General features: G+C 41.7%; 1 protein-coding gene across 1 annotated transcript; it reads left to right on the forward strand.

The window, feature by feature from the left end:
* Positions 1-10,208: 10,208 nt before the first annotated feature.
* On the forward strand, positions 10,209-16,358 carry LOC115047728 (cytohesin-4-like). Its single transcript, XM_029508847.1, has 13 exons — positions 10,209-10,345; positions 10,868-10,938; positions 11,131-11,195; positions 12,041-12,110; positions 12,822-12,940; positions 13,394-13,474; positions 13,561-13,673; positions 13,876-14,024; positions 14,347-14,458; positions 14,543-14,619; positions 14,706-14,777; positions 14,924-15,072; positions 15,365-16,358. The coding sequence occupies exons 1-13, from the start codon at positions 10,306-10,308 to the stop codon at positions 15,441-15,443; spliced, it is 1,197 nt and encodes a 398-aa protein (XP_029364707.1). The 5' UTR covers positions 10,209-10,305; the 3' UTR covers positions 15,444-16,358.
* Positions 16,359-16,464: the final 106 nt, after the last annotated feature.

Here is a 16,464-nt window from a genome sequence, read left to right on the forward strand (position 1 = left end):
CTAATCTTTAAGTGAAAAGATTATTTTAGTTATTAGATAACTGATTTAGATTATTCATTGACATCATAAATAATTAATTCAATCAAATTGGAATTTAACTAAAACTGATGCTAAAGAGCAAAAATAACAAGAAAAAAAAAAACAATAAAAAGAGAGAGAGTGAGTAAAACAGTCTGTTTATCTTTCTGCTGAGTCTGCCCCCCCTCTCTGTCAGTTCCCCCCCAGCCCTGAAAATTCTCCACCCGCCCCTGACGATAGTTCAGACTAACGCATGTTGTGTGTCTGTTGTTGTGAGTCTGTTCTCAGGTGACAAACATCATCATCATCATCGGTCTGTAAAGCAGCTCAGGTCTGAGCCACAGTCTAAATCCGGGACTAAAAAAAGGTCCAGGTGTGGAACTTACCTGGATCCTGGAGACTCTGTCAGACGCGGGCTCTCCCGGTCCCTCCTGGTCCCTTCTGGTCCGGAGATTCTGGATTCAGGACTGAAACAACGCGAGAAGAAGCAGGAGCAGAAGGAGGAGGAGGAGGAGGAGGAGGACCTGGACCCGGACTCGGTCTAATCCCTGTCAGGATGTCTGCAGCTCCATCCTGCTCCGCTCGGTGAGTCCTGATGCTCCGAGACTCCACGTCAGATCCGCAGCTCAGGTCTCCGTCCTCCTGTAACTAGGTAACAGCTGAGAGGAGGAGGTGTGTGTGTGTGTGTGTGTGTGTGTGTGTGTGTGTGGACCTTCGTTTCAGCTCCTTCAAAAACACTCAAGTCTTCTGTTTTACATTTTTAACTAAATTAATTTATTAATAAAAAATTCGCTTAAACTGCTCTTATTGTGCTTTTCAAAGTAAAAGTTATGGGGTAACTTTTACTTTGAAAAGCACCTAGAGGAAGAAGCTTTTGGGGAAAAGGGGGCTGATAAGGATCTGGATCTAAACCTGGACCAGGACTCTGGTTCTGGGGTGTGAAAAGAATTTGAAATATTTATTAAAAGGTGATTGATTCCTTCAGTTTTGAAAGAGGCAGAATGTTGATGGAAGCAAATGAAGAGTTAATGTTTCAGGTCTGACAGTAATTAAATCATCAAACTATCTAGTTAATTAAAAAAGTTTGAATTCATTTACTATAGAAACGTTTTAATTATCATCAGGACTCCACGTCCTGTGGGTGTTTTTACTTGTATTGATTGTATTGACGATCCACATTCTGTCAAACTTTGATGAGAGACGTCCGTGACGTCCCAGAATCCTTTGTGTTTGGCTACTTTGACCTTATGACCTTTCTGTGAAAGGTTAGACTCATTTTTCTAAGTGCAACTAAGTGTTAATACTGTAATACTGAATGCTCATACATTTTTTTATGTGTATTTTTTTCCTTTGGTTCAACAAAATAAAAATAAATTGCCATATTTTAGATTTATTGTGGTTTTAAAATGTTGGTAGTGGATATTAAAGAAGCTATACAAGATTTCCCGCCAGCTGATAATAAAAAGGGGAACACAATAAAGGTCAGACTGCTGTTATCTAGGAATATTTCCTCCCCATTTTGTCCCATCTGACAAAGATTTTTTTATTATTCTGTCAACCAAAAAGCAATAAAACTAAAAAAAAACAAAAACAAACAACACTTAAAGAAGTGACGTCCATCAAGTGTTAATGTGATAAATGGTGTTTGTTTCCTGATGTCTGAATGTATTGTGTGTTTTACAGCCTCCCCGTGTTGCTTCAGCTCTGGTCTCTGGTGTCTCATAAAGCTGATTCCTGTCTCAGATGGATGAAGCCAATCGATGGATATCTGTGTCACAATCTATTATCACAGAGCGAGAATGATTCTGCTGCAGAGGACACAAACTTAAAATGGACAACAGAGACCATCAGCTGGCAGCGTGTGTTCCTTCTGATGATTATTCATTCCAATCTCACAAGAAAACCCACATCACTTCACAACATTAGTAACATCACAGTAAAACAGCAACTGCAGATGTGTTTGCTTCATCAATGCCAAAAAAACGAACACAGGGGGACACTCCGCTGTCTGATGGTCTTACCCGGACCAGGTAGATCCGTCTGAGGCCCGATCTGAAAGAGCCTGGAGCCGAGGTGAGGTGGCCGAACAAACTATGAATATAGTGGAGTGAAAAGTGAAAAGTGAAATAGTGCGAAGACATGAAACCTATTAAACCTTCTAGGGTTCCTTTTCTTCCTGTTTGAATGTTTGCTTATGAGCTTTATAAGCCGTCCACAGATTTCCGGGGTTGAGGCCCAGTAGTTGAACTGATGAGGATCTCGTCTTTGGCAGTGGGTTCATCCGCCTCACCGATCAGCACTGACTCATCAAAGTCCTGCAGAGCTGGAACAATAGTTAAAGAGAGTCGGTCTCTCCCACTCTGGCACTTTCTCTGTCATGCGAGTCCTGCATCAAATTTAATAATCTTATAGAAACCCAGAGTGAAATATTTGTTTCTTAAAGCGTGAGAATTCAATTACACTGCAATCGCAGATGTGGAAATAAAAGCTGATCCTCCATTAATGGTGACAGGATGATTTAATTTGACAGTTTCATTGACTGTTATTTTCTTGTGGAGTCACCGTCACGCTCTATTTCAGTACTACAGGGAACCAGCCTGTGATTTACAATGATGCTATTTGTGCTGACGAAGGCAGGGAGGAAGTACGTGGGCGCCGTCTGTGACCTTTCGGGCTCTGTAGGAGTCCACTCCCTGAAGCTCTGCGCCGCGCCCACTCCACACATGGCGGAGAAGGAGAAGCTAACACTGAAGCTACAGACATAACTGCTGCTGGGGAAAAAGACTGCTGTTAACTGACCAAGACATCAACCCACCTCAGTAAAATCTGATTTCATTTGTTAGACAAACTCTAATTCTTCTGCTCTGCACTGCCCCCCCCCCCCCCAAAAAAAACAACAACTTCCATTTACATTTATACTTAGTGACTGGCAGACACTTTCATCCAAACTGACATAATAAATCAGGGAGAAAGAGGGACATATTCCAATAGACTTCAATACAATCTCTTTTTAGAACTGCTGGAGTCGCCCCCTGATGGCCAATAGATAGAATGCAGCTATTAGGGTCTTAAGTGCAGGCCCAGAGCACTGAGTCTGCTCAGTTATTGGCTAAACTGAATCACATGAGCTGATTGGAAAATTAAAAGGAAACTCAACATCAGAATCTGATAATTCTCAACTATCTCCGTCGTAGCTTAAAGGCCGAGGATCACAAATATCACATATTAAAGCTCCGACCTCATACCTGAAATCACAGCTGAAGCTGCAGCTTGTGTTTACTTCTTCTCCTTTAAATAAAACAGCAGCGTCGTTTCCCATGATCCTTTGTTCCTTCAACGGGAACGAGCTGCTGCTCCCGTTAGACCGTCACATTCACGGCGCCGCCTCAGTCTCATCTCATTCCTGTTACTTCGGACAGAAACTTTTACTCCTTTTGCTGGAGGAACTGGAGGAAAGAGGAGTAATTCTGCATGTGAGAGCTGAATCTGGACATTGATGTGTTTTCATCTGTCCTCCACCTCACATTTCAGCACATTTTTCACATTCATATTTACTGTAATGATTGGTTGTTTCCATAGACTCCCATTAATCAGCATTTCCACGTATAAACCCATTAAATGATAACACTTACCGAATAATTGAACCATTCCAGCTGCAGCAGGTGGCAGGCGACCCCCGCCCACCTTCAGTTTCCTTACAAATAAGCCTGTGGATTGCTTTATAAATGGGATGTGCTGTATTTGGTTGCATGTTCAGCTCAGATATGGGAGCACTTTCTTGTTTCCTGTCAGCAGTGAAGTGGCGTGAAACTCTCTGTGGACCCGAACCCCTTTCGTCGGGTCTTGGAGTGCGTTAACAGTCTGCCGTGTGCATTAATGATGTTGAGTGGAGTTGTGGCTGAGACGAGCCTTCCCTTTGATGTCGAGACGATTACGTGTTTGTTTCTCCTTCACCATCAGGGATTGCATCATATTCATTTTTCGGCCCAAACTGTCTCTCTTGCTGAGAAAAGTGTGGTGTGTTCTTTTTGTGTGTTGTGTTGCTGCTTGTTGTGACAGGATGAGCAACGCAAACAAAAGGTAGAATGATCACCGAGCGGATCGTCAGGACTTCTGGGACTTTGTGATGTCGTTTGTTCCAGAGACAAGCTCCCGTCCTGACCACGAGCTGTGCTGTGTTAATGTCACACTTTGACAAAGATTGTGTTTTCACCCAGAGCTGCAGCGCTCTGATAGCTGATCCTCATTCTCAGGGGGCCTTGTTTTCTCTCATTTCTCCAGAAAAAGCACAATGACGCTTCAGAGGAAAACAGAAACGAAAACATTTAACAAATGATGTTTAAGTGTCTTAAGGCTTTCATGTGTGTCAGAGCAAAAACTTACTGAACTTGTATCATTGGGATACAAGAATGACTTGACTTGGGACAAATGCTCAACAAAGGAGAATGCAAAACACCAGATAAACAAACTACACAGGAGGAACATCATGGAGAGGAGTCAGGAAATCCATCAGGGCTGTGCTCTTTGTCAAGATGAGAGAGCTGAAGGTGACATTATCATGTGATGAATGAAAGGAGCTGGCTGAGAAGGTTTAGTTCAGCACCTCTGAAGCTAATGAGATGCTACACAAATTACACTTAATGAGTCATAACAGGAGCATTGTGGAGAAGAATGTTTTAAAGCCTCCAGCAGAACGGGAGCTGCATTGTCACAAATGTGTCAAGTCCATCACCGAGTGTGGAAACCTTGAGCTGCTGAAAGGCCTCCGACAAAGAACATTCACTTCATTGTTCACGGTTCATCTCTCGCTGAATAAATGCTGTTTTCACGGCTCTCTGAGGTACATTGGTTATTCTATTGGACACTTTATCACGGCCTCTTTCTTTTCTTCACAGAAACACGTCAGACTGCTCTGTGCGTGAGAGTTAACGGCATTGGTCGAATTCAACCAGGGCCGTTTCACTTTCTCCCAACAAAAGGAGGAAGGGGCTGAATTTGAAAGAGCCTTTGAGATGGGAGAGCTCATCTGGTCTTTGAGAGACCTGGGTCAGTTTTAGGCTTTTCACATTTTTGACAGACTGGACTTTAATTTAGATTCGTGGCCTCCAGAGGATGGATCCTACAGGAAGTCCAGTTCACTTGTCCATCCCGTGTTCTAAGGTTGTTACAGCTAATTAGCCAATCAGAGAGTGCAGTCTGTGCCAGCCATCAGTTCATCCTGATTAATCTGCTCAGGGCTCGCAGACTGTGGCTGTGATTCACTGGTTTTTGGGGTCTTGGGGTGTTTGTGCGACCGCCTAGTAAGGTAGGAAGTGGCAAAGACTATGTCTTTAGAAACCACAAAGTGATTTTCCAGATGCTGAATCGGTGCTGCTCCTGCAGGTTCCTGTACCGTCTTGGGGCTTTTAATGGCCATAATTATTATCTAATTATGGTTACATCCCGTTACATGCATCCAGAAACAGTCGTGTTCACAACATTTTGGATTCAGCAAAGATCATCTCAACCAAATAAACAGTCTGCACAACAGGAAAGTTTTGGATCAACATTTGCTTAAAGAACCATTAACTCCACTTTTGGTGCTCATTGCTCAGTTCTGTCAAAGCTTCATTTTGTCCTGAAATGTATGCATTCATAGTATTTTTTACTTTTTGGCAGTCAGACATTTTGACCTCATGTTAAAGACATGGGACCTGAATTTTAACAAATGGTAATACATTTTTTTAGAAACAGATTACTCTCTGTGAAGCCAAGGCTGAAAAGCCATTAACGCTCATTCTATCTAATCATGCTTTTTTAAAACAAAGTCACAATGGTCTACCATGACCTCTGTAGCTGCCTGCTGCAAATAGATCTGCTTTTAGTCCTGAAGGTCTCTAATCTGACGAAGATATTGGGTTACTAAGGCAACTGAATGAAAACACCGGCACCTTGAACAACAGCAGTTGTACGAAGGAAAGTTTCCCCAGCAGATGTGTCAGGTGCTGGCAGGAGGGAGGAAGGAGGAGGCACGCTCTCCTTGTTGGAGCATAAATGACAAATCAAAACACTCAGTGCTTGTTTGTGCAAGCGGAGTGATTCTAAATAGCTCAGATTGGGATGGACAGCATCTCAATAATTGGTATTATAAGGGACAGTCTTCCCCTTCCCTCGTCTCACAGCAGGTTAATGTTGACTCCTCAGTACAACTGCTGCTGGCGACTGAAGACAAATACGTCCCCTCTGCCTGACAGAGCAGAGCAGCAAACTGATCAGTGCGTCGTCATTAGAACAGCCTCACATGGACACACAGCAGGAGACGGATGATAATAACCTGGAGGGCTCAGATCCTGCTTGGTCTGGTTTCCTGTTCTTTGATTAGTCTGTGTCTCTTTGCTGTGATTTCTTCTTTCTTGGAAGTTTGATCATCTTACCCGGAGTCCCTTCATATAAAGGCTGTGGCCCCGGGGCCCTCTATGACCTCCTGTATGCCTGGATCTTATTCAGTAATTCCATTTGTGCTTGATGTTGCAGCGAGTCCATCTCTTTACTATTGTCCTATATATATGGAACAATACACACAAAACACTGCTTATTGTTGACAACAGGACATAATGACAGATGCTTTTACAGGACGACCAAAGACGAAAGGCTGCAGGAGGAAGATTAACTCGTACAATAATAAATTCTGCTGGTGATTGGCAGGAGGAGGGACCGGTCCGATTTTGATCGTTGTGAACTCAGAACAATCAAGCTCAGAGTGAAATATCAGGCTCATTATTCGTGTCTGGAATAGTTATGCTGTTAGAGTCTTTGTGCTGCAGAAACACAAAAGCAAAAATTGGACACAAAAACTCAGATGAACAACTGAAATATATATTAATGCAAATAAAGTACTGTTTCTCTAAATGTTGTTGTACAGGGACACCACTGGAATGATTCATGGAAGGAGGTACATGTACATGTCTAATAGACGCAGTTGAACACAGACGGAGGCAGCTAATTTTCCCGAGCGGCCAAATGAGAAACGGAGTGTTTTAAGGTTGGAATAAAAGGCTGAACACAGTTTTGTCAATGAAACACAACAAGCTGCTACTAGAATTGCACATTTTATCACAATTTAGTCCATATTCCACAAAGACCACCGGAAAAAAGAATTAATTTGTGTTCAATTTAAAGAAGGGCTAGAGCTGCTGTTTTAAGTTCAATACACCAAAAATAAAGTTCATTTATCTTAAAAATATTTGTAAATGCAAATGGTTTGCACAACTACTCTAATTACTATTTGAAGTTTAGTTCTCATTTTTAAACAAGAACATATTAATTAACAAAAAAAAAAAAAAAAACGAAACAAGAAAGAGACAGAATATATTTTTTATTTTAAATATAGTCTTTAAAAATACAACCAAACGCCTTTCCAGCCTTCTACAGGATCTTTTCATTAATAACAACAATATATCTGTATTTTACAATATTTTCAGTCTTTTATTTACAAATGAGTAACTTTAAATCCACGATTGTCCATTTAGCTAACGTTCCCTTCCGACTAGCTAATTAAGGTCTGAAAAATTTGGCTTCGACATGAGCTAAATATTTTATGTTTTTCACCATCTTTTTGCCAACAAAACAAAAAAACTGAACTATTTCATCCTCACCAGCAGCTGATCAAACTTAATAACCCCCGTTTGACTCAGTCAAAGCTAACCAGGGTACCGAGCAGTGCACGGTGTCAGAGGCCGTCGCTAACATCTTCCTGAACGGGCCTTACCTGGTCCGGAATCACCGGAGCGACAGTCCGGTGACTCTCGGTGTCCTTCTGGCCCGACAGTCCGGTGACTCTCGGTGTCCTTCTGGCCCGACAGTCCGGTGACTCTCGGTGTCCTTCTGGCCCGACAGTCCGGTGTCCTTTTGGCCCGACAGTCCGGTGTCCTTTTGGCCCGACAGTCCGGTGACTCTCGGTGTCCTTTTGGTCCGCTCCCCGCCGGCGGACACAGGCAGGTAGCCGTTAGCTAACCGGAAGCTAACTTAGCTAACCTAGCTACGTTGGCTAACAGAGTCCGCTGAACTTTGCAGTTAAAAGGTTCCAGTTTTCCCAAACAGCCCAGAAACTGTCCGTTTGGTGGAAAAGAAATTTGTAAAAATGTCTGCAGAACAGATTAAAACTAATTTATTCTGTTTTCACCGACAGCTCCTCAAATTAACAACAGGACTTACACAAAAAACACAGCTAGCTAAAAACCACCGTCATTTTAATCCGTTTGACTCAAAGTTATTCACTAATTACACATTCTACTGCAAATTAGACAAATACACCCATAATTTAAATACAATCAAACATTAATAATTCATGGACAAATAAATGTACTGTTTAATAGCACATGAAGTCGGCTAATGGTGACAACACACTTTATTTTTACATTTTGCGATCACTTTTGTTACACAAAATACTCAAATCAAGGTTCAAATCCCTTCTGATGCTGACTCACAAAGTTTAAATATGTCTGACCTATTGCACAAACAAACACACACAGACCCACTGATGATGAAATAAATCTTTTCTTATCATGGGACACATGAGGTCAAAATTATTTAAAGCTGGACAAACAATCGAGGCTTTTATTGTGTTTTAGAAATCAGTTCATGGGGATCATAAAGACAACACAGTTTTACAGCGTGGAGTTTTCAAATTGTGAAATGTCAAATTATAGTGATTCCAAATGTAAATCTAGACAGAAACAGGCAAAAAAGTTTTCAAAAATGTTGCTATATTTTATTTTAATCAGGTATAAATGTCAGTGGATGAGTTCAAAACACAGAAATTGGATTTGGGAACAAAATGTTGGAAGTTTGGAAGTTTTCACTTCCTCTTTTTAAAGGCATTTAAATGTGCTAAACAAAGATTTATTTCCTAACACACACTGTAATTTATCACCATAAAGCAGTCTTCTCAATGGTTCCTCCTTTTTGTGGTTTCTAAGTGGCTGTACAACGTGTTTAAGGAAATTACATAAGGCCAGAGCGGAAAAGAAAACCTTTGAGGTAACTGTCTCAACCTGAATGACCTGAGGAGATAATAGTGATATTGTGATAAGTATCATCACTGTCTGGGGAGGTGGAAACATTAAAGCCCACCAGGTAGGGCCTCATGAAGCTCTTTTTAATTCAGCTTCCTGACTGCTGAAGAAGACAAAACGAGGTGTCCAATGTATCCTGAACCAGTCACATTTATCCAAGGGCTTACTTAGAACGAAGTAACATAGACCAGATCAAGAAATCCAGCACACTAACATGCCATTGGTTTGCAAAGTGTGATTAAAAAAATTGCCATCTTGTTTTGGTTTTGTTTTTTTACATTTAAAACCAGAACAAACTATTTTATATTATTTTGTATTGAAGACTGGAAATGAGAGATTGAAACACATTTTCTAATGGATGACGCCATTTACTAGTTCCTATTTTTAATTTAAGTTCCATTCCATTTTTTTTTACCAACCAGTCAGTCAATTAATCCACAATAATGATAATAATAATGGAATGAATTGGTAATGAAAGCCAGAGTATCCCTCAGCAGAGCACAGACCTCTGAGGCCATCATCAGGTCACGTTAATCTAGGAGAAGGAGAATGAAGAGCAGCTGGACTTTGTTGTAGACGTTTCTCCTCCACAGGCCTCTTGAAACTGACGCGGTGATCACACAATTCAAACAGCTTTACACTTTTATGACTGACTCATGGAGATATCACAGCTGTTACAGTGAAGAACCTTCACTTGAGTTAATGATGATGAGGATGAGTTCTTCCTCCACCGAAGGTAAATAAGATGCCACAGTATAATGAAGAGTGAGACCTTTACTCTCACACATACAACCATCAGACATAACATTACAACCACTGATAAAATACACGTAATGATGTGCAACATAAATCTAAATTTGTTTTATTTCTTTTGTGAAGGAGACTTTCTTCAGATTTAAATGTAATTGTTTTTTTATCCTTTGTAGAACTGGTATTAGTTCTAATAGGTGTATCGTGGTGTAAAAATAGTTGCACTGAGTCCAGGCATGAATGAATTTCATGATAAAAATGTCCTCATGCACAGGCCAAGTGTGTGTGGTTGTGATTGTGTGTGTGTGTCTTACAACACTGCAGATGACGCTCGAGCGTCATCTGCAGTGTTGTAAGTTTGTTGAGTGAACTCGGAGTGTCTACAGCGTCGCCGCTCTCAGAATGGCAGTGCCGGCCCTTTTCTTGCTCTGACTCTCAGTTTCCTGTGCAGCCGTTCAGTCAGTCGCTCTGCACCACCAACAATATGGCCATATGCAGGAAAGACAGTTTCCTCTGGGGGAAAGGTACGATTTTTATGGTTATTGTCCTCATTATTGTCACACTTTTATATTATTATGACGCTATATTCTATCAAAAAATGCTGTTTCTCAAACACAAACACAGTGTTTGTTGTTTTTGGCCTCATCGGTTGTCTGCCAACATTAAAATGGTGCAAATCCAGGTTATGTCAGTCAAAACCAGTTCAGTGCTGTCAACTAAAACTTCCTGCTGTAATCTTGTTTTTAATTGTATGATAATTTTAGACGTAAACAACCTACAACAAAAACTGAACTTGACTATTATTTTGCTGCAAAAAGTTCAAGCTGCACAAAATGGTTTAACCTACTATGTCACAGTGAATCAGTCATTTGTTTAAAAGTAAGTTAGAGATCAGCTCTTTCCGCCTTCTGTCCTCCGTCTGTTCGTGGACCACTTCTCCAGGCGGTGAGGGATGAAGTGATCTATGGGGACGCTGTAGTTGTTAAGATAGCCCACAGTGCTCACCGCCGTCCTGAGAGCTCATACTTTTCTGTTGGCCCCCACAGCTCTGCTGAAACATGCCGCAGTAGAGAGGAGGTCCAGTGAAACCACCAAGATCCTGCTGGATGACATTCAGGTACTGTGTTTGACTGTGGCGGTGAAATGTGAACCATCATTCAGTCCTCCACAGCACACACTCTTCGTTCAGCAGCTGTTAGAGCTGCCAGAACTAGGAGGGTTATTCAGTAACAGAGGGGCAAATGGCCAATTTTCCCACAACTGAGCGAGTACCTGTGCTACGCTCTTATTCTGAACTTCTTCCTCTCAGAAACTGAGGCTGGAGATGGATCACGTCGGTCCAGAGGTCCATAGTCCTGAAGAGAAGGAGCAGAAGTGAGTATGAGGGAATTTCCAGCTGCTGCTTCGTCCCACAACATGGCTGTGTTGTCACTAAAATATTCACTATTCACAATATTTTGTCTTTTTTTTCATCATTTATTATTGAGCTAATTACTGATACATCAAGTGAACTATTTTATCTTATTTTCAGCTAACTACTGTAAATACATTACATTTAGCCAACACATCACATACTTATTTAACTATTTCATCTGTTAATTGAACTAACTTTGTTAATATATTTCTTTTAGCTACATTTTTTAACATTTAGCTAATTATTTAAACTATTAATCCTTGTGAATATATCATATTGATGGAAATGTTTAAACTTTTAATACTTTAAGCACACTTTAGTGACACTTGATTGTTTAATTATTTGATTAATTGGTGCAGTCGAGTGAACGCAATCAGAGCTTCAGTTTTTATGATATTTGCTTTGTTAAACGTGAAAATCCACATCCTGGTTATTTGTGGGGGACTTAAGAGGAAGTTTTGGGTGGAACAAAACACATTTACTGACCTAAGAACAAATTTTGACAACATGGCATTGCGACATTTTTAGAGCGTGTGCGGCTGTCTACATATTTGGACTTCCTGTTGGCGTATCAGAGAGAGCTGATGATGAGCGGAATGAAACATCACTCTGAAATGTCTTACTGGCATAATCACCACAGTTTCTCAGTATTATGCTCACACCTCACCAAACTCCCAAAGCCTCTGACACCCACCATTTGATAAAATGAATCTTCAGTCATTTAGAAACGTTTTCATTTCAGAAAATTTCACTTTTAGTTTATTTAAAAAAAAAAAAAAAGTGACCTTTTTTGTGTGATTTGCAGCAATAAAATGGTTGTGAAAAAGAGAAGATTCTTACGTGGCAAAAAGAAATTCAACATGGACCCCAAAATGGTGAGTTATGAGGTGTGGAAAAAGCAGAAGAAGATTTCAGGGTTAAATGTTTGACATGCTGCGTGTTACAGTATGTGTGGACCCGTGTGTTCAGACAGTTAGCAGATTTTTCAGACTGTATCTCTAGGTGTGACTTTAATTAGGGAACCTTTACTATCTTGATTCCCTGAAGTCACAGTTAAAGGGACAGGACGTGAGATTACACTGCCACTAACTTCAGAAACTTGAAGGCAAAGGTCACTCAGCACAAAGCTGATCTGTGGTTGAGATGCGCAGAAGTGCAAACCTTGTAGAGAAGCAGAGCAGTGGAGGTAGCAAGAAAAGCCACATCCTGTTCCCTGAAGTCGTGCAGAAGTGACGCTTCTCTGCAGCGATCTCCATCTTTAAGAGCCTTCCTGTCTTTCGTAAAAAAAAAAAAAAAAAAAGAAGACACAAAACAAACAAACATACAAACATAAGCCACTCTGCCCCTCGGCCTGTAACCGAGGACGAGTGGGCAGATGAGACGGACGCTTTTAAGGCTTCTTGGCATTGAGGGTAACTTTAAGTGGAATTGATTTGAAGAAGTGCTTACAGCTCACTGAGAATAAGGGCTCTTATTTTGGATTTTGAATGTGTGACACAACTGAATATAAACACAATTTAATACAGTGCCCTGAAACAGCAAGCCTCTGATTAAATAAGTCAACATTTAACATTTGCTTCCTGCAGGGCGTCCGTTATCTGGTGGACAACAAGCTGCTGGAATGGCGAGCGGAGTCAGTGGCCGAGTTTCTCTACAAAGAGGAGGGGCTGAACAAAACCGCCATCGGAAACTTCCTGGGAGAGAGGTACAGCAGTAACCTGACTTTACCAGCAGCTCAGTGAATGCTCGTAGTAACCCAAGAAGGTAACATGGCAGTTTAACTCAAACCAACCAATCAGAAGCCAGGCGTCTTCATTCTGTCTAATAACCATCAGGGGCCGACTCCACAAGCTGTAGAAAGAATTCAGATTTTATTGAAATGTATGGGAAAAAGGCCGCATTTCTGATTCAATGTATTGGCTGAACAAATGTCTTCCTAATAAAGTCAGGGAGTAGTTTTTACACTGTTAGGCAGAAAATCCTGTGTGCTGTATTTATAAATTACAGCACGATACCTCCATTACTAATGAGTAAACTGAGATTAGCATTTGATTTGATTTGATTTGAGGGCACACTGATGCAAGACTGAACCTCTTTAGTTTTAAATTATGGAAAAATGGGCCAGACCATTTAATGATCTTATTTTCTTTCCACACAGGGAGGAAATGCATCTGGAGATCCTGAAGGCCTTTGTAGACTTACATGAGTTCGCTGACCTGAATCTGGTGCAGGCACTGAGGTTTGCATCACAAAATAACACAAGTGTGAAAATCTGCATGAAATGTTGCAGCAGCTTTGCCTGAAGTCGTGTTTTTGCTCTCACAGACAGTTTCTTTGGAGCTTTCGTCTCCCAGGAGAAGCTCAGAAGATTGACAGGATGATGGAGGCGTTTGCAACTCGCTACTGCGACTGTAACCCGGGGGTCTTCCAGTCTACAGGTATGAATGATGATGACAGAAGCTGTCTGCTGTTCAGAAGAATCAATTCAGATTCTTTTCACCGAAGCTTCTCATCTTACACAGGAAGTTCAACAAAAGTGTCTTTCTTCAGACAGAAGCCTGCTTATTGTGCAAAGCGCAACCGTAAAGACTGCTTTTCTGTCCTCTGTGTGTCTGTTGTATGTTTGTGTGTGCGTATTAGACACCTGCTACATCCTGTCTTTTGCCATCATCATGCTCAACACGAGTCTCCACAACCCCAACGTGAAAGACAAACCCAGCCTGCAGCGATTTGTCTCCATGAACAGTGGCATCAACAACGGGGAAGACCTTCCCACCGAGCTGCTGACGGTCAGCCCCACCAACTCAGATTTTACTTTTTCTGAAGTGTCTGGGATTGTTTTTAAACCTCCCGTTCTCGGGATAGACTGCTTCTCTTACTGCTGCTAACTCTTGACTCTTAACTATAAAAAAGCCTGTTAAGCACAGAGAATTTATACGCTTCCTAAAGTGCCAAATATTCAGCCTGATCTGTGTGAAACCAACTTCAGAAATAAACTGATAAATGACGTTAGTTCAGATCTGGATCAGTCTGCCTTTCTGGCTGGAGCTTTGCTGTAAAATCTACATCTGATGATTCTAGAAATTATTTTCTCTTTTTCCGGTTTTCCAGAAACTGTACGCGAGCATCCGCAGCGAGCCGTTTAAAATCCCAGAGGATGACGGGAACGACCTCACGCTGACGTTTTTTAATCCGGACAGAGAAGGTTGGCTCCTTAAAATAGGTGAGATGATTGTGTTTGTGTCGCACTGAGTGGATTGTCGTGCTTTCTGGCCTGATAGTAAATTCCTGTTTGTCTCTGTCAAAGGTGGCCGCATAAAAACCTGGAAAAGGAGGTGGTTCATCTTGACGGACAGCTGCCTGTACTACTTTGAATACACCACAGTGAGTATCAAACAGCCGAATGCCAGGCATCCTACCTGCAGCTAAAAGGTGGGGTCAGACTGTGTCATATCTGTCTCCTCCTCCAGGATAAAGATCCAATCGGGATTATTCCTCTGGAGAACCTGGGTGTCAGAGAGCTGCAGGACACGAGCAAACCGGTACGGAGTTATTTACTTCCACACATTTCGTGTTCATGAATCACACAGAAGCTGTTATATTACGGCCCTGAAAACAGTGAGTCACAGAGCCACCAAAAACAAACAGAAAGCAGATGAACATGTACTGATGGTGTGTGTTTGAACAGTATTGTCTGGAGCTGTATAACCCCAAAGGCCAGAAGATCAAGGCCTGCAAGACGGAGCACAAAGGCCGAGTGGTGCAGGGTAAACATCAGTCCTATAAGCTCAGCGCAGCCAGCGCAGAAGAGCGGGACCACTGGATCGATGCCATCAGGTGAGAGCTGAGGACAGAAGGGACGTGACGGATAGATCTATAAAATTAGCTCGGATTTCAGCATTCAACATTAAAAAGCTGCTAACGGGTGGATTAAACAGAAACAAACACACGAGGGTTTGAGGTGTGGGAGTTCTTCATGATGTCCTCAACAGCTGATCAGCAGCCGTTTTAAAAATTCATGAATATTTTAATTTCCCTCAGTCACCTCAGGGTTTGATGTCTGAACATCTGGAGCTAAAATATGAAATGTATTCATTTTAAACATGCTCCTCATCTCCCTCCTGCTCAGGGCGAGCATCACCAAAGACCCTTTCTACGACCTGGTGTCTCTTCGGAAGAGGAAGGTCATCAACAACACGTCCTTGTAGGACTGAACATCCACAGACAGGACTCCAAACATGTGGCCTCCGATCTTAGCAGAGTTCATTCAGGGAAAAGAAAATTCAGCGTTTTAGGAAGTGACACTTTTTGAACTACTTGTGGAGTGAAGCATGAACCGTCTTCATGAACCGAACTTCTGCAAACTGTGACCTGAGTGATCATCATCAGCAGAGGATGAGCTGCTCAGACCCCCCCCGACAGAAAAAGGAGCAAAGTGTAAAGTTCTTAAGTCCTTAAATTAACTTATAAATATAAATTGTACAGTGTATTTAGATGTATTATGGTCATGTATTTTGTAAAGTTTAATTATAATTATTATATAATGTAAAGACTTTATGTGAATGAGAGGATCACACTGTTGTGTAGTAAACTGGTTAACTCTCATTGTGTTTGCGTTACTCCAGCAGATGGCGTCGTGTCATCATCACAACGTCTCACATTCCAAACATGGAGCTTTAATGTGAGTGTTTTTCTCACAGTCACATTTTATCGGCCTCGTCTTTATCAGATGAAGGAGTGTTTTCCTGTTCTGAAGCAGAAATGTGGTTTCCTGAAAACTTCTACACACACACGAAACAGCAAACATATTTGTGCTTGGTGGAGGTGTGTTAGCTCACCTGTGGAACACAAACATCCTCAGGAGTCCTCAGAGGACGGGACATCAGCTGTCACTGAAGTTTGAGTACAAATAAAATACATAATGAACATTTTTTTCTGACAGCCAAAGACCGACCCTCCGTGTTTGATTCAGGTCACTAATGTCAACGAGAAAAAGGAAACATGCTGTGATGACCATTAAAAGCCTGATCCTCCCTGAAGCCGACCTCTGGAATCTGAAAGACGGACTTTATGGTCACAACAGGATGTTCATCTTTGAAACGACGCTCATTTAGAGGGAAACAGGCCAGGCAGGAGGGGAGGGGCTGGGGGCGGGGCTACACTATGACTGACAGACTGAACCACCCAATCAGGACAGAGCGCAGAGCAGAGCTCCACCTTCTCCAAATC

This window comes from Echeneis naucrates, chromosome 8, assembly GCF_900963305.1.
Source record: "Echeneis naucrates chromosome 8, fEcheNa1.1, whole genome shotgun sequence".
NCBI classification, from domain to species: domain Eukaryota; kingdom Metazoa; phylum Chordata; class Actinopteri; order Carangiformes; family Echeneidae; genus Echeneis; species Echeneis naucrates.

Bases quoted from the DNA above. Each gene is read 5' to 3' on its own strand.
- LOC115047728 (XM_029508847.1), top strand. From the start codon at position 10,306: ATGGCCATATGCAGGAAAGACAGTTTCCTCTGGGGGAAAG. The intron at 14,459-14,542 runs GTGAGATGATTG...TCTCTGTCAAAG, and splicing joins AGGTTGGCTCCTTAAAATAG to GTGGCCGCATAAAAACCTGG. The intron at 14,778-14,923 runs GTACGGAGTTAT...GTGTTTGAACAG, and splicing joins TGCAGGACACGAGCAAACCG to TATTGTCTGGAGCTGTATAA.